At 41.3% G+C, this 25,428-nt stretch overlaps 1 protein-coding gene across 1 annotated transcript in view; it reads right to left on the bottom strand.

Moving 5' to 3' along the window:
- The window catches only part of LOC128690364 (reelin), an 871,665-nt gene that overhangs the window by 695,121 nt on the left and 151,116 nt on the right, over positions 1–25,428 (bottom strand). The window contains exons 16-19 of the mRNA XM_070089797.1: positions 7,932–8,117; positions 7,538–7,649; positions 6,565–6,723; positions 5,946–6,067 (exon numbers count right to left, since the gene is read on the bottom strand). Coding sequence (XP_069945898.1) covers positions 5,946–6,067; positions 6,565–6,723; positions 7,538–7,649; positions 7,932–8,117 — 579 coding nt within the window. The remainder of the gene's footprint in view (positions 1–5,945; positions 6,068–6,564; positions 6,724–7,537; positions 7,650–7,931; positions 8,118–25,428) is intronic.

The raw sequence follows: 25,428 nt of genomic DNA, 5'->3' as shown, positions 1-25,428 counted from the left end.
GTCCCTCACTGTGAAGGTGAGAGTAATCAGTCCCTCAGTGTGAAGGTGAGAGTAATTAGTCCCTTAGTGTGAAGGTAAGAGTAATCAGTCCCTCCGTGTGAAGGTGAGAGTAATCAGTCCCTCAGTGTGAAGGTGAGAGTAATCAGTCCCTCAGTGTGAAGGTGAGAGTAACCAGTTCCTCAGTGTGAAGGTGAGGGTAATCATTCCCTCAGTGTGAAGGTGAGAGTAATCAGTCCCTCAGTGTGAAGGTGAGGGTAATCAGTCCCTGTGTGTGAAGGTGAGAGTAATCAGTCCCTCAGTGTGAAGGTGAGGGTAATCAGTCCCTCAGTGTGAAGGTGAGAGTAATCAGTCCCTCAGTGTGAAGGTGAGAGTAATCAGTCCCTCAGTGTGAAGGTGAGAGTAATCAGTCCCTCAGTGTGAAGGTGAGAGTAATCAGTCCCTCAGTGTGAAGGTGAGAGTAACCAGTTCCTCAGTGTGAAGGTGAGGGTAATCATTCCCTCAGTGTGAAGGTGAGAGTAATCAGTCCCTCAGTGTGAAGGTGAGAGTAATCAGTCCCTCAGTGTGAAGGTGAGGGTAATCAGTCCCTCAGTGTGAAGGTGAGAGTAATCAGTCCCTCAGTGTGAAGGTGAGGGTAATCAGTCCCTCAGTGTGAAGGTGAGAGTAATCAGTCCCTCAGTGTGAAGGTGAGAGTAATCAGTCCCTCAGTGTGAAGGTGAGAGTAATCAGTCCCTAAGTGTGAAGGTGAGAGTAACCAGTCCCTCAGTGTGAAGGTGAGAGTAATCAGTCCCTTAGTGTGAAGGTGAGAGTAATCAGTCCCTCCGTGTGAAGGTGAGAGTAACCAGTCCCTCAGTGTGAAGGTGAGAGTAACCAGTCCCTCAGTGTGAAGGTGAGAGTAACCAGTCCCTCAGTGTGAAGGTGAGAGTAACCAGTCCCTCAGTGTGAAGGTGACAGTAATCAGTCCCTCAGTGTGAAGGTGAGAGTAATCAGTCCCTCAGTGTGAAGGTGAGAGTAATTAGTCCCTTAGTGTGAAGGTAAGAGTAATCAGTCCCTCCGTGTGAAGGTGAGAGTAATCAGTCCCTCAGTGTGAAGGTGAGAGTAATCAGTCCCTCAGTGTGAAGGTGAGGGTAATCAGTCCCTGTGTGTGAAGGTGAGAGTAATCAGTCCCTCAGTGTGAAGGTGAGGGTAATCAGTCCCTCAGTGTGAAGGTGAGAGTAATCAGTCCCTCAGTGTGAAGGTGAGAGTAATCAGTCCCTCAGTGTGAAGGTGAGAGTAATCAGTCCCTCAGTGTGAAGGTGAGAGTAATCAGTCCCTCAGTGTGAAGGTGAGAGTAACCAGTTCCTCAGTGTGAAGGTGAGGGTAATCATTCCCTCAGTGTGAAGGTGAGAGTAATCAGTCCCTCAGTGTGAAGGTGAGAGTAATCAGTCCCTCAGTGTGAAGTTGAGGGTAATCAGTCCCTCAGTGTGAAGGTGAGAGTAATCAGTCCCTCAGTGTGAAGGTGAGGGTAATCAGTCCCTCAGTGTGAAGGTGAGAGTAATCAGTCCCTCAGTGTGAAGGTGAGAGTAATCAGTCCCTCAGTGTGAAGGTGAGAGTAATCAGTCCCTAAGTGTGAAGGTGAGAGTAACCAGTCCCTCAGTGTGAAGGTGAGAGTAATCAGTCCCTTAGTGTGAAGGTGAGAGTAATCAGTCCCTCCGTGTGAAGGTGAGAGTAACCAGTCCCTCAGTGTGAAGGTGAGAGTAACCAGTCCCTCAGTGTGAAGGTGAGAGTAACCAGTCCCTCAGTGTGAAGGTGAGAGTAACCAGTCCCTCAGTGTGAAGGTGACAGTAATCAGTCCCTCAGTGTGAAGGTGAGAGTAACCAGTCCCTCAGTTTGAAGGTGAGAGTAATCAGTCCTTCAGTGTGAAGGTGAGATTTACCAGTCCCTCAGTGTGAAGGTGAGAGTAACCAGTCCCTCAGTGTGAAGGTGAGAGTAATCAGTCCCTTAGTGTGAAGGTGAGAGTAATCAGTCCCTCAGTGTGAAGGTGAGGGTAACCAGTCCCTCAGTGTGAAGGTGAGAGTAATCAGTCCCTCAGTGTGAAGGTGAGAGTAATCAGTCCCTCAGTGTGAAGGTGAGAGTAATCAGTCCCTCAGTGTGAAGGTGAGAGTAATCAGTCCCTCAGTGTGAAGGTGAGAGTAATCAGTTCCTCAGTGTGAATGTGAGAGTAATCAGTCCCTCAGTGTGAAGGTGAGAGTAGCCAGTCCCTCAGTGTGAAGGTGAGAGTAATCAGTCCCTCAGTGTGAAGGCGAGAGTAATCAGTCCCTCAGTGTGAAGGTGAGAGTAATCAGTCCCTCAGTGTGAAGGCGAGAGTAATCAGTCCCTCAGTGTGAAGGTGAGATTAATCAGTCCCACAGTCTGAAGGTGAGAGTAATCAGTCCCTCAGTGTGAAGGCGAGAGTAATCAGTCCCTCAGTGTGAAGGTGAGAGTAATCAGTCCCTCAGTGTGAAGGCGAGAGTAATCAGTCCCTCAGTGTGAAGGTGAGAGTAACCAGTCCCTCAGTGTGAAGGTGAGAGTAATCAGTCCCTCAGTGTGAAGGTGAGAGTAATCAGTCCCTCAGTGTGAAGGTGAGAGTAATCAGTCCCTCAGTGTGAAGGTGAGAGTAATCAGTCCCTCAGTGTGAAGGTGAGAGTAATCAGTCCCTCAGTGTGAAGGTGAGAGTAATCAGTCCCTCAGTGTGAAGGTGAGAGTAATCAGTCCCTCAGTGTGAAGGTGAGAGTAATCAGTCCCTCAGTGTGAAGGTGAGAGTAATCAGTCCCTCAGTGTGAAGGTGAGAGTAATCAGTCCCTCAGTGTGAATGTGAGAGTAATCAGTCCCTCAGTGTGAAGGTGAGAGTGATCAGTCCCTCAGTGTGAAGGTGAGAGTAATCAGTCCATCAGTGTGAAGGTGAGAGTAACCAGTCCCTCAGTGTGAAGGTGAGAGTAATCAGTCCCTCAGTGTGAAGGTGAGAGTAATCAGTCCCTCAGTGTGAAGGTGAGAGTAATCAGTCCCTCTGTGTGAAGGTGAGAGTAATCAGTCCCGCAGTGTGAAGGTGAGAGTAATCAGTCCCTCAGTGTGAAGGTGAGAGTAATCAGTCCCTCAGTGTGAAGGTGAGAGTAATCAGTCCATCAGTGTGAAGGTGAGAGTAACCAGTCCCTCAGTGTGAAGGTGAGAGTAATCAGTCCCTCAGTGTGAAGGTGAGAGTAATCAGTCCCTCAGTGTGAAGGTGAGAGTAATCAGTCCATCAGTGTGAAGGTGAGAGTAACCAGTCCCTCAGTGTGAAGGTGAGAGTAATCAGTCCCTCAGTGTGAAGGTGAGAGTAATCAGTTCCTCAGTGTGAAGGTGAGAGTAATCAGTCCCTCAGTGTGAAGGTGAGAGTAATCAGTCCCTCAGTGTGAAGGTGAGAGTAATTAGTCCCTCAGTGTGAAGGTGAGAGTAATCAGTCCCTCAGTGTGAAGGTGAGAGTAATCAGTCCCTCAGTGTGAAGGTGAGAGTAATTAGTCCCTCAGTGTGAAGGTGAGAGTAATCAGTCCCTCAGTGTGAAGGTGAGAGTAATCAGTCCCTCAGTGTGAAGGTGAGAGTAACCAGTCCCTCAGTGTGAAGGTGAGAGTAATCAGTCCCTCAGTGTGAAGGTGAGAGTAATCAGTCCCTCAGTGTGAAGGTGAGAGTAATCAGTCCCTCAGTGTGAAGGTGAGAGTAATCAGTCCCTCAGTGTGAAGGTGAGAGTAATCAGTCCCTCAGTGTGAAGGTGAGAGTAATCAGTCCCTCAGTGTGAAGGTGAGAGTAATCAGTCCCTCAGTGTGAAGGTGAGAGTAATCAGTCCCTCAGTGTGAAGGTGAGAGTAATCAGTCCCTTAGTGTGAAGGTGAGAGTAATCAGTCCCTCAGTGTGAAGGTGAGAGTAATCAGTCCCTCAGTGTGAAGGTGAGAGTAATCAGTCCCTCAGTGTGAAGGTGAGAGTAATCAGTCCCTCAGTGTGAAGGTGAGAGTAATCAGTCCCTCAGTGTGAAGGTGAGAGTAATCAGTCCCTCAGTGTGAAGGTGAGAGTAATCAGTCCCTCAGTGTGAAGGTGAGAGTAATCAGTCCCTCAGTGTGAAGGCGAGAGTAATCAGTCCCTCAGTGTGAAGGTGAGAGTAATCAGTCCCTCAGTGTGAAGGTAAGAGTAATCAGTCCCTCAGTGTGAAGGTGAGAGTAACCAGTCCCTCAGTGTGAAGGTGAGAGTAATCAGTTCCTCAGTGTGAAGGTGAGAGTAACCAGTCCATCAGTGTGAAGGTGAGAGTAATCAGTCCCTCAGTGTGAAGGTGAGAGTAATCAGTCCATCAGTGTGAAGGTGAGAGTAATCAGTCCCTCAGTGTGAAGGTGAGAGTAATCAGTCTTAGACTCAGGGTCTGAGTAACCTCATCTTCCACTATTTACTCTATATATTTCTAATATATTCAAGCACTGTACTGATAAAGCTCAGACATCTACAACACAACTGTCCTCAAAGATTTATTAAGTTATACCAAGAATTAAGTGAAGATCCTGGACTTCACATTACGAAATAGACAAAACAAATGCAATAGTAATTATGGACAAGGTAGATTATACTGGAGAAGTGAACATATTAGAAGACGGGGGAATGTACGTGCCTCTTAAATCCTTGTCTGTCTTGTCACTCGTAAGAGAGACAGCAAGAAACAGAATTTCAAAAAGATGACAGAGGACTGGATCAGTGATAACTCTAGAAAAATTCACATGAGCCAAAAATGATTGAAATTATAAATTTCTTTTTATTGATTTTATTATATCTGTTTAGAAATCCTTTAAGAGAATGATTTGAAGGTTATAATTTGTAAAGTAAAAGGACACAAGTGCAACTAATGTGACATTTTATTGTGGCAACGTTTCGCTCTCCAGGAGCTTTATCAAGCCACAATAAAATGTCACATTAGTTGCACTTGTGTCCTTTTACTTTACATATTGTCGGTAATTCTACCAACTTTATTACAAGGTTATAATTGAAACTAGAGGTGTAGATGCAGTTTCTACGGCCATGTCATTATTCATCGTCAATTATTAGTCAAAAATTATCTTCACTCTTCTCACAAGAACTCTCATCTTATAATAAACTACCACACACATTCCAGTAGGCTTCCGGCAGTGCTCTTCCATTCTTACTTGGAACATGGCTGCCCTAACCAGAGTAACATGTACAGTTGTGTACAGTTGATGTAATCATCAACTGCACACGTTACTCTGATGATGTAATCAATCCATCAACCTTGCTTGACTTAAATAACAAAAAGGCACAATACCGTGACTGGAACAATACACAAATAACCCGCACATAAAAGAGAGAAGCTTACGACGACGTTTCGGTCCGACTTGGACCATTGACAAAGTCACACTAACAGAGGTGGAGCAGGACGGCTATATATAGGCAGGAAGAGGTGGTAGTAGTAGTAGTTGTAGTAGTAGTAGTAGTAGTAGTAGTAGTAGTAGTAGTAGTAGTAGTAGTAGTAGTACAAGAATTGTATATAATTGTATATAATACTACTACTACTACTACTACTACTACTACTACTACTACTACTACTACTACTACTACTACTACTACTACCACCTCTTCCTGCCTATATATAGCCGTCCTGCTCCACCTCTGTTAGTGTGACTTTGTCAATGGTCCAAGTCGGACCGAAACGTCGTCGTAAGCTTCTCTCTTTTATGTGCGGGTTATTTGTGTATTGCTTGACTTACTGATTACATTATCTATATTTTACTACTACACCTGCTGCCTTTGTATCGACTGAAGAAACCTACTGCGCAGGCAAAACGTTTTAATAAAAAAGATACCTAACTGTTGCACATGTGTCTTAATCATCAGCTTGTTGGTATTTTATACCGTTTTCAACTTAACATGTGCAGCGTATGAAGGAAGGTTAGGGTGGACACTGACCTGGGTTCCTTGTAGTGCCTGGCGTGAAGTGTGTGAAGAAGATGCCAGGTAACGCCTCCATCACACGAGTAGTGGACGTACACGCTCTCCTTGTCCTCGTCTGGCCCTGGACACTTACCAACCTGAGTCACGTGCATCAAACATTGCGTCAAATTACGTCTGAACAAGTTTTATTGTCCCACAACACGTCTGAGCATGTTATATTGTGCTATAACATGTACGAGCATGCTATATTGTGCTGCAACATGTCTGAGTATGTCATATTGTACCACAACAAGTCTGAGGATGTTATATTGTATCACAATACTGCTGAGCATGTTATATTGTGGTAAAACACGTCCGAGCATGTTATATTGTCCCACAACAAGTCTGAGCATGTTATATTCTACTACAACACGTCCGAGCATGATATGTTGTCCCACAACACGTCAGAGCATGTTATATTGTACCACAATACGTCCAAGCATGTTATATTGTACCCCAACATGTCGGAGTATGTTATATTGCACACGTCTGAGCATATATTGTCCGAGCGTCATTACACTTACATTAAGGTAAGTGACAAGACTGTTCATCTATCAGCCAACTGAACGCCAGAGAGCTCGAGGATACTACTCACATCACTGTGTGTCCCAGCCACATAGTTGAACTGAAGGTAGTGGGCATGGGTGGTGTTGACGTCAACGGTGGTGACGGCGCGGGTGCCACGCCCGCTGAAGACAGCAGCGGTGCCGGTACCCACCACGCCACACCTGAAGCTGTTCGACCCCCCAGTCATCTGTAGGCGCGAGGAGGTTCATACAACACGGTCTCTCTCCACTGTGTTAACCCATGGTTTCCACATATGGTCTCTATGAATGGTTTCCAGTCATGGACAAACTACTATGGCCTCTCGTCATGGTCTCAAGTCATGGACTATCTTCCATGATATATACATCATGGTATATATATAGTGTATATAATGTATGTACATCACGGGCAGAGCCGTGACGTATATACTATGTATATACAATAATATATATATATATATATATATATATATATATATATATATATATATATATATATATATATATATATATATATATATATGTAGTGTACATACACTGAGAGACATACTTCCCAGGATATACACTGAGAGACATACTTCACAGGATATACACTGAGAGACATACTTCACAGGATATACACTGAGAGACATACTTCCCAGGATATACACTGAGAGACATACTTCACAGGATATACACTGAGAGACATACTTCCCAGGATATACACTGAGAGACATACTTCCCAGGATATACACTGAGAGACATACTTCACAGGATATACACTGAGAGACATACTTCACAGGATATACACTGAGAGACATACTTCACAGGACATACACTGTCAATGACAGATTTACAGTAAGATGAAAGAAGATAACGTCACTGTGTAATACAATTGTTGAGTCGGATATTATCAGTTATAATACACAAGTATGTCAACATAACTACGCTCCAGTATGCTAACATGATAGCTACACGCCAGTATACTAATATGATATTTATGGGCGAGTATGCTATATAGAGAGGCAGATATGTTGGATATACCTTAAGTATGTTGGCAGTGTTGGTGACGGTGGTGGAAAATGGTTCCGAGACATAGACGGGATTATCTCTGTCTGGCGCCTCACAAGACGTCCCGCTGTAACCGTACTCACACCTGATGGCGAAGAGACAGGTGATCATGACAACAATAACACCAGAGTGCATGTCAACATGACAACAGTAACACCAGAGTGTTACTGTAGCACCAAAGTGTATATCAACATGACAACAGTAACACCAGAGTGTTACTGTAGCACCAAAGTGTATATCAACATGACAACAGTAACACCAGAGTGTATGTCAACATAGCAATAATAACACCAGAGTGTGTCATCATGACAAGAGTAAGACTAGAGTGTAAGTGTTGCAGGATCAATATAAACACTAGACAACATACTTGCAGTCACCGCTGGCTTGACAGAGTCCCCGGCCGCTGCAGCCTTGAGCACACCTGCCCACGTAGACGTTATCCAGCGCCCACCAGCGAGGTCTCACACCTTCGTTGTCCTCCAGTTGACGCACCCGCAGGCGGCTGTTGGGCGTGAGCGAAACGTAGGGCAGCGGCAGCGTCACCAACCCCCATCTGAGTCACAGAGGCAGATATCAGATACCCCTGAACCTGAGTTGTTGTTGCAGTAGTTGTTGTTCGTGTTGGTGGTGGTGGTGCACTTTCCTGCATCCTTTCTAAATCAAAATTTATTAAATCTGAATCCATTATTTCGAGTTCTTTCACGAAGGGATATCCTCAGAATCTTATTTATATCTCTCTTAATTATTCCATCTTCCACTTATACACTTTAATCATGTCTTCCCTCATTGTACGTCTTACAAGAAAATGTAGGTTAAGGAATTCCTCTCTTCGTACAACAGTAACACCAGAGTGTATGTCAACATGACAACAGTAACACCAGAGTGTATGTCAACATGGCAACAGGAACACCAGAGTGTATGTCAACATGACAACAGTTACACCAGAGTGTATGTCAACATGACAACAGTAACACCAGGGTGTATGTCAAAATGACAACAGTAACACCAGAGTGCATGTCAACATGAAAACAGTAACACCAGAGTATATGTCAACATGACAACAGTAACACCAGAGTGTATGTCAACATGACAACAGTAACACCAGAGAGTATGTCAACATGACAACAGTAACACCAGAGTGTATGTCAACATGACAACAGTAACACCAGAGTGTATGTCAACATGACAAAAGTTACACCAGAGTGCATGTCAACATGACAACAGTAACACCAGAGTATATGCCAACATGACAACAGTAATACCAGAGTGTATGTCAACATGATAATAGTAACACCAGTGTATGTCAAAATGACAACAGTAACACCAGAGTGTAAGTCAACATGACAACAGTAACACCAGAGTGTATGTCAACATGACAATAATAACACCAGAGTGTATGTCAACATGGCAACAGGAACACCAGAGTGTATGTCAACATGACAACAGTTACACCAGAGTGTATGTCAACATGACAACAGTAACACCAGGGTGTATGTCAAAATGACAACAGTAACACCAGAGTGCATGTCAACATGAAAACAGTAACACCAGTGCATGTCAACATGACAACAATAACACCAGAGTGTATGTCAACATGACAACAGTAACACCAGAGTGTATGTCAACATGACAACAGTAACACCAGAGTGCATGTCAACATGACAACAGTAACACCAGAGTGTATGTCAACATGACAAAAGTTACACCAGAGTGCATGTCAACATGACAACAGTAACACCAGAGTATATGCCAACATGACAACAGTAATACCAGAGTGTATGTCAACATGATAATAGTAACACCAGTGTATGTCAAAATGACAACAGTAACACCAGAGTGTAAGTCAACATGACAACAGTAACACCAGAGTGTATGTCAACATGACAATAATAACACCAGAGTGTATGTCAACATGACAACAGTAACACCAGAGTGTATGTCAACATGACAACAGTAACAAAAGAGTGTATGTCGACATGACAACAGTAACACCAGAGTATATGTCAACATGACAACAGTAACACCAGAGTGTATGTCAACATGACAACGGTAACACCAGAGTGTATGTCAACATGACAACAATAACACCAGAGTGTATGTCAACATGACAACAGTAACACCAGAGTGCATGTCAACATGATAACAGTAACACCAGAGTGCATGTCAACATGACAACAGTAACACCAGAGTGTATGTCAACATGACAACAGTAACACCAGAGTGCATGTCAACATGACAACGGTAACACCAGAGTGTATGTCAACATGACAACAGTAGCACCAGTGTATGTCAACATGACAACGGTAACACCAGAGTGTATGTCAACATGGCAACAGTAACACCAGAGTGTATGTCAATATGACAACAGTAACACCAGAGTGTATGTCAACATGACAACAGTTACACCAGAGTGTATGTCAACATGACAACAGTAACACCAGAGTGTATGTCAACATGACAACAGTAACACCAGAGTGCATGTCAACATGAAAACAGTAACACCAGTGCATGTCAACATGACAACAGTAACACCAGAGTGTATGTCAACATGACAACAGTAACACAAGAGTGTATGTCAACATGACAACAGTAACACCAGAGTGTATGTCAACATGACAACAGTAACACCAGAGTGTATGTCAACATGACAAAAGTTACACCAGAGTGCATGTCAACATGACAACAGTAACACCAGAGTTGTATGTCAACATGACAACAGTAACACCAGTGTATATGCCAACATGACAACAGTAATACCAGAGTGTATGTCAACATGATAATAGTAACACCAGTGTATGTCAAAATGACAACAGTAACACCAGAGTGTATGTAAACATGACAACAGTAACACCAGAGTGCATGTCAACATGACAACGGTAACACCAGAGTGTATGTCAACATGACAACAGTAACACCAGAGTGTATGTCAACATGACAACGGTAACACCAGAGTGTATGTCAACATGACAACAGTAACACCAGAGTGTATGTCAACATGACAACAGTAACACCAGAATGTATGTCAACATAACAACAGTAACACCAGAGCGTATGTCAACATGACAACAGTAACACCAGAGTGCATGTCAACATGACAACGGTAACACCAGAGTGTATGTCAACATGACAACAGTAACACCAGAGTGTATGTCAACATGACAATAGTAACACCAGAGTGTATGTCAACATGACAACAGTAACACCAGAGTGTATGTCAACATGACAACAGTAACACCAGAATGTATGTCAACATAACAACAGTAACACCAGAGCGTATGTCAACATGACAACAGTAACACCAGAGTGCATGTCAACATGACAACGGTAACACCAGAGTGTATGTCAACATGACAACAGTAACACCAGAGTGTATGTAAACATGACAACAGTAACACCAGAGTGCATGTCAACATGACAACGGTAACACCAGAGTGTATGTCAACATGACAACAGTAACACCAGAGTGTATGTCAACATGACAACGGTAACACCAGAGTGTATGTCAACATGACAACAGTAACACCAGAGTGTATGTCAACATGACAACAGTAACACCAGAGTGTATGTCAACATGACAACAGTAACACCATAGTGTATATCAACATGACAACAGTAACACCAGAGTGTATGTCAACATGACAAAAGTTACACAAGAGTGCATGTCAACATGACAACAGTAACACCAGAGTTGTATGTCAACATGACAAAAGTTACACAAGAGTGCATGTCAACATGACAACAGTAACAAAAGAGTGTATGTCGACATGACAACAGTAAAACCAGAGTTGTATGTAAACATGACAACAGTAACACCAGAGTATATGTCAACATGACAACAGTAACACCAGAGTGTATGTCAACATGACAACGGTAACACCAGAGTGTATGTCAACATGACAACAATAACGCCAGAGTGTATGTCAACATGACACCAGTAACACAAGAGTGCATGTCAACATGACAACAGTAACACCAGAGTGCATGTCAACATGACAACAGTAACACCAGAGTGTATGTCAACATGACAACAGTAACACCAGAGTGCATGTCAACATGACAACGGTAACACCAGAGTGTATGTCAACATAACAACAGTAACACCAGTGTATGTCAACATGACAACGGTAACACCAGAGTGTATGTCAACATGACAACAGTAACACCAGAGTGTATGTCAACATGACAACAGTAACACCAGAATGTATGTCAACATGACAACGGTTACAACAGAGTGTAACAAAAGTAACACCAGAACGTATGTCAACATGACAACAGTAACACCAGAGTGCATGTCAACATGACAACGGTAACACCAGAGTGTATGTCAACATGACAACAGTAACAGCAGTGTATGTCAACATGACAACGGTAATACCAGAGTGTATGTCAACATGACAACAGTAACACCATAGTGTATGTCAACATGACAACAGTAACACCAGAGTGCATGTCAACATGACAACAGTAACACCAGAGTGTATGTCAACATGACAACAGTAACACCAGAGTGTATGTCAACATAACAACAGTAACACCAGAGCGTATGTCAACATGACAATAGTTACACCAGAGTGTATGTCAATATGACAACAGTAACACCAGAGTGTATGTCAACATGAAAACAGTAACACAAGAGTGTATTTCAACATGACAACAGTAACACCAGAGTGTATGTCAAGATGAAAACAGTAACACCAGAGTGCATGTCAACATGACAACAGTAACACCAGAGTGTATGTCAACATGACAACAGTAACACCAGAGTGTATGCCAACATGACAACAGTAACGCCAGAGTGTATGTCAACATGACAACATTAACTCCAGAGTGTATGTCAACATGACAACAGTAACACCAGAGTGTATGTCAACATGACAACAGTAACACCAGAGTGTATGTCAACATGACAACAGTAACACCAGAGTGTATGCCAACATGACAACAGTAACACCAGAGTGTATGTCAACATGACAACAGTAACACCAGAGTGTTTGTCAACATGACAACAGTAACACCAGAGTGTATGTCAACATGACAACAGTAACACCAGAATGTATGTCAACATGACAACAGTAACATCAGAGTGTATGTCAACATGACAACAGTAACACCAGAATGTATGTGAACATGACAACAGTAACACCAGAGTGCATGTCAACATGACAACAGTAACACCAGAGTGTATGTCAACATGACAACAGTAACACCAGAGTGTATGTCAACATGACAACAGTAACACCAGAGTGTATGTCAACATGACAACAGTAACACCAGAGTGTATGTCAACATGACAACAGTAACACCAGAGTGTATGTCAACATGACAACAGTAACACCAGAGTGTATGTCAACATGACAACAGTAACACCAGAGTGTATGTCAACATGACAACAGTAACACCAGAGTGTATGTCAACATGACAACAGTAACACCAGAGTGTATGTCAACATGACAACAGTAACACCAGAGTGTATGTCAACATGACAACAGTAACACCAGAGTGTATGTCAACATGACAACAGTAACACCAGAGTGCATGTCAACATGACAACAGTAACACCAGAGTGTATGTCAACATGACAACAGTAACACCAGAGTGTATGTCAACATGACAACAGTAACACCAGAGTGTATGTCAACATGACAACAGTAACACCAGAGTGTATGTCAACATGACAACAGTAACACCAGAGTGTATGTCAACATGACAACAGTAACACCAGAGTGTATGTCAACATGACAACAGTAACACCAGTGTTACTGATAATTTTGTCATTCTTCTTTGAATGTTCTCTAATGAATTGATATCCATCCTGTAGTATGGAGACCAGACCTGAGCTGCGTAATCTAAATGATGCCTTATTAAATGTTGTGTAGAGTTGCAGTATAACCTCTGGACTCCTGTTGCTTTTGCTTCTTGATATAAATACCACTAATCTTTTCGTCTTATTACATATGCTTAGGTTCCGTTGTTGAAAAATAAACACAGATGCAGTAGTATAATGTGATCCTTTATTGACTACACTTCGCCCACACAGTGAACTTTATCACGTCTGCTTGATCTGCTTGTAACTTGATACAGTCCACTGTGTGGGCGAAACGTAGTCAATAAAGAATCGCATTATACCGCATTTGTGTTTATTTGTCCACCGTGTGGGTATTTTATACCATTTATCTGCAGTCACTGTTGTCTTAGCTGCGGGTTAATTGTCCTTCTCTCATTTTGTATGGCCAAGTTCTACATTATTTAGTTTATAAGCGCTCGGGTTATGTACATTCCCGAGCTTCAGAACTTTGCATTTATATAAAAACAATAAACTACCATTCCTTGATGTGCTCATTACCAGAAATAACGATCAAGTTGAATTTTCACTTTACAGGAAGCTCACTCGCACTGCCACCTGTTATTTTCTGCAGCCACCATTCTATATAGATTAAGAAGAGCGCCATCTTAAGCCTGTTCTTACGTGCTCTCAGGATATCCTCAACACAATTCATCATACTATACCTGGGCTCGTTTATATATATATATATATATATATATATATATATATATATATATATATATATATATATATATATATATATATATATATATATATATATATATATAACCGGCCGTATCCCACCCTGCTTTGGTGGGATACGGCCCAAAAGAAAAACAAAATTTTCTGTTTTTAATTTTAGTAATTTATATAGGAGAAGGGGTTACTAGCCCCTTGCTCCCGGCATGTTAGTCGCCTCTTACAACATGCATGGCTTACGGAGGAAGAATTCTCTTCCACTTCCCCATGGAGATAAGAGGAAATAAACAAGAACAAGAACCATTCACCTACAAAGAAAATAGAAGGAAACCCATAAGTGTGTGTATGTATATATGCTTGTACATGTATGTGTAGTGTGACCTAAGTTAAGTAGAAGTAGGAAGACGTACCTAAAATCTTGCATGTTTATGAGACAAAAAAAAAAACATCAGCAATCGTACCATCATATACAAAAACTACTGTCTTCCGTTTTACACTCACTTGGCAGGACGGTAGTACCTCCCTGGGTGGTTGCTGTCTACCAACCTACTACCTATAACTATATATATATATATATATATATATATATATATATATATATATATATATATATATATATATATATATATATATATATATATATATATATATATATCTTGTTTTTATTAACATATCGGCGGTTTCCCACCAAGGCAGGGTGGCCCACCAAGGCAGGGTGGCCCACCAAGGCAGGGTGGCCCACCAAGGCAGGGTGGCTCACCAAGGCAGGGTGGCCCACCAAGGCAGGGTGGCCCACCAAGGCAGGGTGGCCCACCAAGGCAGGGTGGCTCGAAAAAGAAAAACTTTCATCATTCACTCCATGACTGTCTCGCCAGAGGCAAGCTTCCACTACAGTTATAAAACTGTAACATTAGTACCTCTCCTTCATAAATATATGCATATATACATATATATTTATTTTTTATTTATTTATTTATTTGCATAATGTCTCCCTATGTATATTCCCTATTTATCCATGGACGCAGATAATATTTTTCCCATTGTGGTAAATCCTGGTTAATTGGTCTATATCTATGGATGATATTTCTATGTCATAAGTATTCGAGAGCGACAACTTTCTCAAAGTTACGTTCTATTGGATATACAAACCCAGCACAACGAAATTCAAAGTTATATAAAAAAATTAATGTAATTTCCTTAGGAAATTTTAAAGTAGACTTTCTGGGTTAAAGATGTCACCTGGAACAGTTTTGTGAATCATATAAAAAACTCTGTTTTTACAAACCATTTAATTTTCAAGTTTTAAATAGTGTTTTTTTTTTAATTTACCGAATTTAAACACTCATTACTTGTTTGGTCTTTCATGGTCAATATTAACATATATTTTCTCAATCCTGCAAATTTATCTGAAAGTTATAGACATAACTTTGAGTTAGCTTTAAATTTTCTGATTTGGTCATTTACTAATGAAGATTCCCTAATAAAATGTTGTATGTGTAGCATCTAAGTGGAAAAATACTAGTACCAATAAGTTTACATGTTAGATCATGAAACATACATGTGTGTGCAGCATGTTTCAGGTGTGTGCAGCATGTTTCAGGTGTGTGCAGCATGTTTCAGGTGTGTGCAGCATGTTTCAGGTGTGTGCAGCATGTTTCAGGTGTGTGCAGCATGTTTCAGGTGTGTGCAGCATGTTTCAGGTGTGTGCAGCATGTTTCAGGTGTGTGCAGCATGTTTCAGGTGTGTGCAGCATGTTTCAGGTGTGTGCAGCATGTTTCAGGTGTGTGCAGCATGTTTCAGGTGTGTGCAGCATGTTTCAGGTGTGTGCAGCATGTTTCAGGTGTGTGCAGCATGTTTCAGGTGTGTGCAGCATGTTTCAGGTGTGTGCAGCATGTTTCAGGTGTGTGCAGCATGTTTCAGGTGTGTGCAGCATGTTTCAGGTGTGTGCAGCATGTTTCAGGTGTGTGCAGCATGTTTCAGGTGTGTGCAGCATGTTTCAGGTGTGTGCAGCATGTTTCAGGTGTGTGCAGCATGTTTCAGGTGTGTGCAGCATGTTTCAGGTGTGTGCAGCATGTTTCAGGTGTGTGCAGCATGTTTCAGGTGTGTGCAGCATGTTTCAGGTGTGTGCAGCATGTTTCAGGTGTGTGCAGCATGTTTCAGGTGTGTGCAGCATGCATGTTTCAGGGGTGCGCAGCATGTTTCAGGTGTGTGCAGCATGTTTCAGGTGTGTGCAGCATGTTTCAGGTGTGTGCAGCATGTTTCAGGTGTGTGCAGCATGTTTCAGGTGTGTGCAGCATGTTTCAGGTGTGTGCAGCATGTTTCAGGTGTGTGCAGCATGTTTCAGGTGTGTGCAGCATGTTTCAGGTGTGTGCAGCATGTTTCAGGTGTGTGCAGCATGTTTCAGGTGTGTGCAGCATGTTTCAGGTGTGTGCAGCATGTTTCAGGTGTGTGCAGCATGTTTCAGGTGTGTGCAGCATGTTCCAGGTGTGTGCAGCATGTTTCAGGTGTGTGCAGCATGTTTCAGGTGTGTGCAGCATGTTTCAGGTGTGTGCAGCATGTTTCAGGTGTGTGCAGCATGTTTCAGGTGTGTGCAGCATGTTTCAGGTGTGTGCAGCATGTTTCAGGTGTGGATTATATTAATGATGCTGCAATTTATTTATTGTGTATTCTCTTTATTGAAATTAAAATCATCAACTCATCTTCAGTTCGAAACATAAACACAAATGCAGTTTAATGTGATCCTTTATTGACAACGTTTCGCCCACACAGTGGGCTTTTTCAAGTCAAAAATCCGATCTGTTTGTGACTTGAAAAAGCCCACTGTGTGGGCGAAACGTTGTCAATAAAGGATCACATTAAACTGCATATGTGTTTATGTTTCCATTGTGTCGGTATTTTATACCATTTATTTTCATCATCATCAGTTCACTGGTTGGTAGAGGTCAGTAACTTACGCATGTCAATTCACTTTACTAGATTAGAAAGGCAAGTACAATCTGGAAGTTTGCAGGTGCACACACACCTGCAAGATATTAGTTGCAACACAGCATCTAGTGTTGGTGATCCTCACAGGTATTGTGTGTAGTGCAGCTACATTAGGTCTGACACAGTCAGTTGACTCACTATACTCCGTCTAGTTCACAGAGAAGTCATGTGAAAATTATTTTGCATGATGGAAGCTGACTGGATCGCATCTTTCCATACTGTGCACAAAAGAGGTGTTATGGGAACTCCTTGAGCTCGTGAGTGGTGGAAGATGATGCAGACTATCGGCAGACAAAGACCTGCAGATTTTCAGAGGTACGTGTTCTACTGACATTATGAAGCCTTCCTATTAGATCTTGCTTTCCTTCATAAGCTTCAGTGCGCTCAGCTTTCCAGAAACAGCAAACAGGCACTCCTGTCACGAGCTAAACACGAGAGGATAGATGTCCTCTCGTGCAAAGTTGCAAGCTTTTCAATGTATAAGCCCAAGGTAAGTTGTAACGAATGATAATCAGTAAATAAATTGAAGAAACATACCATGAACGGATACAAGGTGCAACATCCCGTCACCTTCTCTTGATGTCCGAACTAGACGAAGCGCAATCTAGACAATGTCCACTGTAGTTCGTGGCCTGGTGGCAAAAGCTCTCGCTTCACACGGTGAGTGTCCGGGTTTGATTCCCGGCAAGGGTAGAAACATTGGGCGTGTTGCCTTACACCGACTGCCCATTTTCACCCATCAGTAAAGTGTGCACCGTGGAGTTAGTCGACTGGTGTGGGTCGCATCCTGGGATAAAACTGACCTAATTTGCCGAAATGCCCAGCATAACAAGCGGCTTTCTATATAGTAGTATGTCAGTGCTGTCAGTTAGGACTGTATACCTTGTACATGTACTTGTAGAAATTAAGATATTATTATTATTATTTTTATATTATTACATGTGACGTACATTATGTTAAGAAACCTAAATGTCAATGTTGGATACCTCAATAACTCATAATGTTAATAAGTTGAGTCCAGTAAATTTGTTGTTGAACTTCATAATATTGAACAGATATTTTTCCCGTGAATTCAGTTCGAACAGTATGGAGAAGTAACATAAAAAATATAACTAAATATACGTGAGGGAAGTTCGTTAAGTGCTGCAAAATTGCAAAGCGGGTTTTCCCCGTATTCTTGCTGGACGAGTTCCACAAACAAGTAATTCATATTATAGTGGTACTTAATTTTTGAGCCAGATGTGGGCAGGTAATTCCTAAACAATCTTCAATTTTTTTTATTTTACAAAGAATATTAGATACAGTATAACGTGTTGATCTCAAAGTCTTCGTCTGAATCGTCCAAAGAAATCAAAGGTGCTCCCTGCAGCTAACACCTAGGTACTGGTCCAAGCAGGTGAACAATCCAGATCAAATTTCTTACACGTACATCTCCTCGATGGTAAGTCTGCAGTTTTCGGATGATTTCTCCCCTGATTCAACTGTTCATTGTCCATCCTCTCTTGAACTTGGAAACAGACTCAAGAACTGGGCAGCTGCTGATGTGGGAGGTCGAGTCTGAACCTACACAGGTGATGCGCTGGTTGAAGTTTACTCCGTAAATCGTCAGTGATTACATTTCTACTTCTGCTTGTGGGTTCCGTCTCTCCTGTCGTCAAGATTATCTGCTCCTCATCTTTGACAGTGCATAAGTCTCTATAATATTGTGCTTCATCTTCACATTGTTCCAGACGATGGAACAAAACTCTTCTCCAAGCTGAGGGACTGACCACCTCAAAAAACATCTTCAAGGGTGATAGACTGATTACATCGTCTTTATATCTCTAGTGCTTCTGCTGCCTCCTCTGTACTCGACTGAAGAAGCCTACTGTGTAGTCGAAATGTTTCGGAATAAAGATACCTAACCGTTGGACATGTGTTGCTTATCACAGCGTTACGTATTTCTTCCTTGGAAGATTCACTGTTGCAGAAATGTTAACATCAATAAACTTGACTGTTCATTGAATATGCCATATTATTTTATTCTAGCTGCTATGTTATCGACCAGATGTGATATCGGCATGATGACGCAACACAACAGTATAATGAACTGCTGTTTTTATAATCATTATATCTGCAGGTCCTAGAGCATGCATGCACTTTCATCCTGCTTGCTCTAGTTTCTCATTCAGGTTCAAAATAAATCGTTCATTATTTGAGACATTTACCAAGAAGTGTTCCTTCTTTGTTATGATGATCATGCTTCTATCGACATTTACCTGTGCTCTAACCACAACCCTTGATCATCTTATGTGTGTGACTTCCTTGGCACATGGTCCTGAAGCATATGCATTGATCAGAATGTCTGCAGACAAATTCAACATATATATATATGCCATACAGTCAAATGTTGCATTTCTGGGCCAGGGTGCTCGACATAGTAGTGAGTCACCACCAAGTACATGCTGTATTTCATCTCTAGTTGGACTAGGCATGACACCGCCTTTGCCTATAGCTGTCCACAATGTATCATCAAGTACTCCCTTGTTTGCTTGTATAGGCATCCCTGAAGGTTCAAAGAGTGAAGTTGCGAAGTTGAAGAACTAATATTCAAAGCTTTTGGCTATGTTTTCACTAGCATGTGCAGCAGTCAACAACCAGTGGAAGAATACCGAGGATCTAAAGCAACTGATGCCCCATCAAGTTCTGCACGCATTTTGGTGTCCATTGTTACCGCCTGTGAACTCTTCTTGAATGTGTACTCATACGCATTAATGCCTTCCCTTGACTGCAGTGTTTTCATTCTAAGAATCTTTGTCTTGTCAGCATTAACAGTATTTTCAGCGGTCAAAACTGTTGTAGTATTCTGCAGAGTTGTATATTCCAAGAAAAAGGGATATCTTTTTAGCAGATACTCTAGAAGCCTTCTGGCATCTTTGTCATCTCTTACTTGCCTGGCTTGAGAGACTTCCTTGTGCTGGTCACTTGTCCTCGGATACACCAGTGAGTTCTTTCATTGTACCACTAACGTCAGAGTATGCTGACACAGAAGCCGCTGTGCACGCTGGGACTCAGACATCCCCATGTTTTGTGTTAACCCTCCAGGGGCTTTTATGGCTCTCATGATTGTCACCAGATCTGATGACAATCCAGCCCAGTATCCGTCACTCCTGCGAATAACATGCTGTCCAGACTCTAAGGTTTTGGAGACACCTGGATCTTATAAAAGCTTGAGCATCTACTGTGCATGGAAGAATCCGGATTTAGCATTTAGACTGTGCCCAGCTGCCACAAAATATGGCAACTTTCCTGAATAGCTTTCAGATGGAGCTTCCAGCTTCTCGTTCTCTCAACACTGATGAATGTTGATTGTTTCCATGCACTCATTCCAGAGGCAAACAGTCCAATGATTTATCACGATTCTTTTTCTTGATTTAGCCTTCCCTGAATATGGTCAGGCTTGCCATTACAGCACCTTTCTTCTGCAGAAATTTCTCATTTCATCAATTGGTCATCATCTTTATTGCCTCACTCAGGTCTTCATCGACTGAGGCAACTTCCAAATCACTGGAAAGATTTTCAGCTCCAGAACTGCTTGTACCGTCCTACATATATTCAACTTATTTTGTATTAATTTCAATCCCTCCAGTCCAAGTTGCTGGAAAATCATCATCGTCCAGTCCTTTGTGCAAGGAGTATCCACTGGCCTGTGAATCTTGATAATTATCTAATGATTCATACACTAAGTCACTGAAGGTCTTTGCTAGTAATATTACATGAAGAGTAGAGCCATTCAGCAGATGTTGGTTGGCTCTACTCTTAGTTCATTAGAAATTATCATCTGTGTCTTCCACCATAAGGGCTGATCAAAGGTGATTACTGGCGAAACATGATACCGACTTGCTTCTACGAAGACGAGACAAATTTCAGCATTGAATAGACACAACTAACGTCACTTGAACTCATGTCTATCACTGACAGACAAGAAACAGATGACTTTTCCAGGATAGTCTCCTTGACTAACAGTCTGCATCAATGTTGACCATCCAGGCCTTGATGAGCGTAATGGCTATACTACTTTCAACAGAAGATCCAATCTCTACTCCTGTTTAATTTGTTTAATGTTCATTTGCTTCTGAAATATCAAGAGATTCAATGTTTTGTCTGATGGTTTACAGAAGATGCTGGTCTTCGCCTTTACAAGTGCTGTTTCAGTTGCTGCAGTGTACCTAGGCACTGGATCCTTTCTCTTTAATCCTTATTGCTAACACAGGTTGTAGTCTACATACCTGTAGCACCTGGTCGTAATTAACTCAGCAAACAAAGCACTCAGCAGAAAAGAGCAAGACAAGGAAAGCAAGCAGGGGTAGATTTCTTTACCATTGTATTCGGTCACCAATATATACACCTTGTACAGAATGAAATGGTACTATTCAGAGTCATAAACATGAGTGATCACGACCAGTTTCTGTGGAGGTCTGCCACTCAACTAGGTAAGCTGAAGTAACGTCACCTTGGGTGAAGTAGCCTGCTTCCAGGTGATTGGCGACTTGAACTGGACAATAAGCACAAAAGTGGGGTCCCGGAACTGCTACACTCTGAATTCCCAATTCAATGACGAGTCTAATAAAATGTAACTTACTCGGGGCACGCCACATCCCTGACATTATCGTTGTAATAATGCCCATTTCGTAAATGTATTCATCCCCTCCAATGTTCTCACAATGTGGTCAACATTATCTGCCAAGTTCTGGACAAAATGGTCAGGGGTTAGTCCAGGAATATCTGTACCTTGTGAGGCTGCTGTACACATCACCAACTTCTTCACCTCTGAATATGACAAGCAGAAATCATGCTTGTTTGTAGAGCCAGCAGAAACATTGAACCAAAATGGTTGGGCAGTTGAACTGCTAGAGCTAGACAAGTCTGACCTTATTCAGTATAAACTGTTCCGTATAACTAATACAGTGATTATGAATGTCACAATATTGCTTTTATCATGATGATAACTTTGTTACTGAAATCATCCTCTATTTTCTGTTTTATGTAATTCACACTGTAAGAATCTTCCCAGAACTCTTTCATTTGTTTGCCAGATTACTCACTGTTATCTGTTCATCATTATTCTTTATGAGGTATTCAGTGACTGTAGCATACTTCCTCTTGTTGTGACTTTATAAGTCTACCCACTTGTTTCTGTGTTGATTCCTCAGTAAAACACTGATACATTAAGGAAATGCTGCAGAACTGGTGGTAGACGGAGACTGCAGCATGTGGATCTTTTGTTAATTCAATTCTGCTGCGAACTTTACCAGACAAACTATCCTCCCGATTTGTATAGATCTTTTCTACAGTAGACTGGAAATCTTTTGTTCTCGCAGGGAGGGCCACTCTGTCAACAGACTCTTTCTTCTTCTATGTTGGCTAGACAGGCTGAGCACAGAACAAGCAGTGCTGACGGAAACTGAACACTTGCTTCTGTGAAGGAAGTGCACGACTGTTGGAGTTTCCGTCTTTACCTTAAGATCACGACCAATAATATTCTTATTACAGTAATTGTTACGCCCAGATGTGGTTTCTCAATATATGTCTTGCAGTTTTGTTCATCTATCTAATATTACATTGCGAGTGTCGTCGTTAATAGATAAAACGATGTTAATCAGCTTTATAATATTACATATTCATTTTCATCTTTAATGTTTTCATTATATATATATATATATATATATATATATATATATATATATATATATATATATATATATATATATATATATATATATATGCTCTTGGGAGATTCTGAAGAGAAGTTGCAGAGATTGGTGGATGAATTTGGTAGGGTGTGCAAAAGAAGAAAATTAAAGGTGAATACAGGAAAGAGTAAGGTTATGAGGATAACAAAAAGATTAGGTGATGAAAGATTGAATATCAGATTGGAGGGAGAGAGTATGGAGGAGGTGAACGTATTCAGATATTTGGGAGTGGACGTGTCAGCGGATGGGTCTATGAAAGATGAGGTGAATCATAGAATTGATGAGGGAAAAAGAGTGAGTGGTGCACTTAGGAGTCTGTGGAGACAAAGAACTTTGTCCTTGGAGGCAAAGAGGGGAATGTATGAGAGTATAGTTTTACCAACGCTCTTATATGGGTGTGAAGCGTGGGTGATGAATGTTGCAGCGAGGAGAAGGCTGGAGGCAGTGGAGATGTCATGTCTGAGGGCAATGTGTGGTGTGAATATAATGCAGAGAATTCGTAGTTTGGAAGTTAGGAGGAGGTGCGGGATTACCAAAACTGTTGTCCAGAGGGCTGAGGAAGGGTTGTTGAGGTGGTTCGGACATGTAGAGAGAATGGAGCGAAACAGAATGACTTCAAGAGTGTATCAGTCTGTAGTGGAAGGAAGGCGGGGTAGGGGTCGGCCTAGGAAGGGTTGGAGGGAGGGGGTAAAGGAGGTTTTGTGTGCGAGGGGCTTGGACTTCCAGCAGGCATGCGTGAGCGTGTTTGATAGGAGTGAATGGAGACAAATGGTTTTTAATACTTGACGTGCTGTTGGAGTGTGAGCAAAGTAACATTTATGAAGGGATTCAGGGAAACCGGCAGGCCGGACTTGAGTCCTGGAGATGGGAAGTACAGTGCCTGCACTCTGAAGGAGGGGTGTTAATGTTGCAGTTTAAAAACTGTAGTGTAAAGCACCCTTCTGGCAAGACAGTGATGGAGTGAATGATGGTGAAAGTTTTTCTTTTTCGGGCCACCCTGCCTTGGTGGGAATCGGCCGGTGTGATAATAAAAAATAATATATATATATATATATATTATATATATATATCTATATATATATATATATATATATATATATATATATATATATATATATTATATATATATATATATGTATGTATGTATTGGATAGATCACTGACCAGTGATAACAACCATTTAATGTTTGTATAACCTCACTTCTGGTTACTACTCGCCTGACGCGAGCTACGTCAGAGTTGAGTGGAGTAAAGTAGTAGGTACAGCATCTCTCTGGGTATGGAGGTCTTCATTGCTTCCTCATTTTAACTTACATTGAGAAGCTATTAGTCTAGAGCTTTATTCTCTAAAGTCACCAGAAATTGTGAGATCTTGTGAAACTTTCAGTGTATAGAAGTTCTCATGTGTTGAGAGATTTCGACTATTCTAGTGAACACCTTAATCGTCTCGGAAAATAGAGATGCTGTAACTTTATTGATCATAGTTATATAAAAGGCCCGTTCAGCTAGAACGAAGGTTATGGTAATTTATAAGTTGTGTATAAAGTTTGTGTTTATATATAATAACTAACAAAAAGGTACAATTAAAATAACTTAAGTCAAAAACGTTATCTACGTTATATTAAAAGTGTATTTTACAAAATTTTTTGATCTCCTTATTAATCTGTATACAAGATTAAATTATATTATCAGAAATAAATCCTTATTACGATATAACTGGAGTATGACTCTCTATCGAAATCCCATAGACTAACATCGCCTATTATTTATAAAGTTTATCGTAATAGTAATCATGTCAGCACTTTTAGTCCAGCAAATTTGTTGTTGCCATTGTTCCCCTTTTTGCGCAGTGCAACTGTTGGCAGTCCAGTGGTCAAAGACATCTTACATAACACAGTCATCTATGTCTGTAAAGTATTTAACACTCTCCACTGACAACTTCTTGACTGGGCTTTTAAATGATGTTAGATTAACAGGTTCCTCAAAAAGATTTAAACGAAGATCAAACTACACATCAGATATTATTTTTAATTCACAAACCGTTATCTTGTGTGCAGAAACCATATTTGTACACAATAATGACAAATAATGGTGTCGTCCTGGTTAGAAAGCGACATATTCCAGCCATATTTTAGATATCATTTTAGACAAGTTCCTCGTCTACATTTTTTAAAAGTTGTTCACAGATTCTTAAGAACATTTTTGTGAAAACAGGAATTCCCTTGATTTTTTTTTTTTTTTGTAAATTTGACCATTTTTAGGCCTAAACTGAGGCCTATTATATGAAAGGCAGTAATGCGATCCTCTTCCTTTAAACTCAGGAAGTAAACATCCAATGAAACACAATATTCTTGCCTATATAACCACTCAGATCACATCATTCACCTTTTTTTCCCAAGTGAGGCAAGAGAAGCCATACACTGTGTCACCTGATTCAAACAGCGACAAAGTAAAGTTAAGATACCATGTAATGAGCTTAAGCTGGTAAGGTTGTCACGCTTTAATACAGCTTTACAAATCAGAACCTGAAAGGCTTGGAATGTATCTACATAACATGACGATTATTGCACGTCTGTGATGTTCAGAATTCGAGTAAATTAAGAAAATTACTAACATTGAAGCCGC

This window comes from Cherax quadricarinatus, chromosome 29, assembly GCF_038502225.1.
Source record: "Cherax quadricarinatus isolate ZL_2023a chromosome 29, ASM3850222v1, whole genome shotgun sequence".
In the NCBI taxonomy this organism is placed as follows: domain Eukaryota; kingdom Metazoa; phylum Arthropoda; class Malacostraca; order Decapoda; family Parastacidae; genus Cherax; species Cherax quadricarinatus.
Note: the sequence above shows the minus strand (reverse complement) of the source record. Positions and strands in the feature narration are given on the sequence as shown.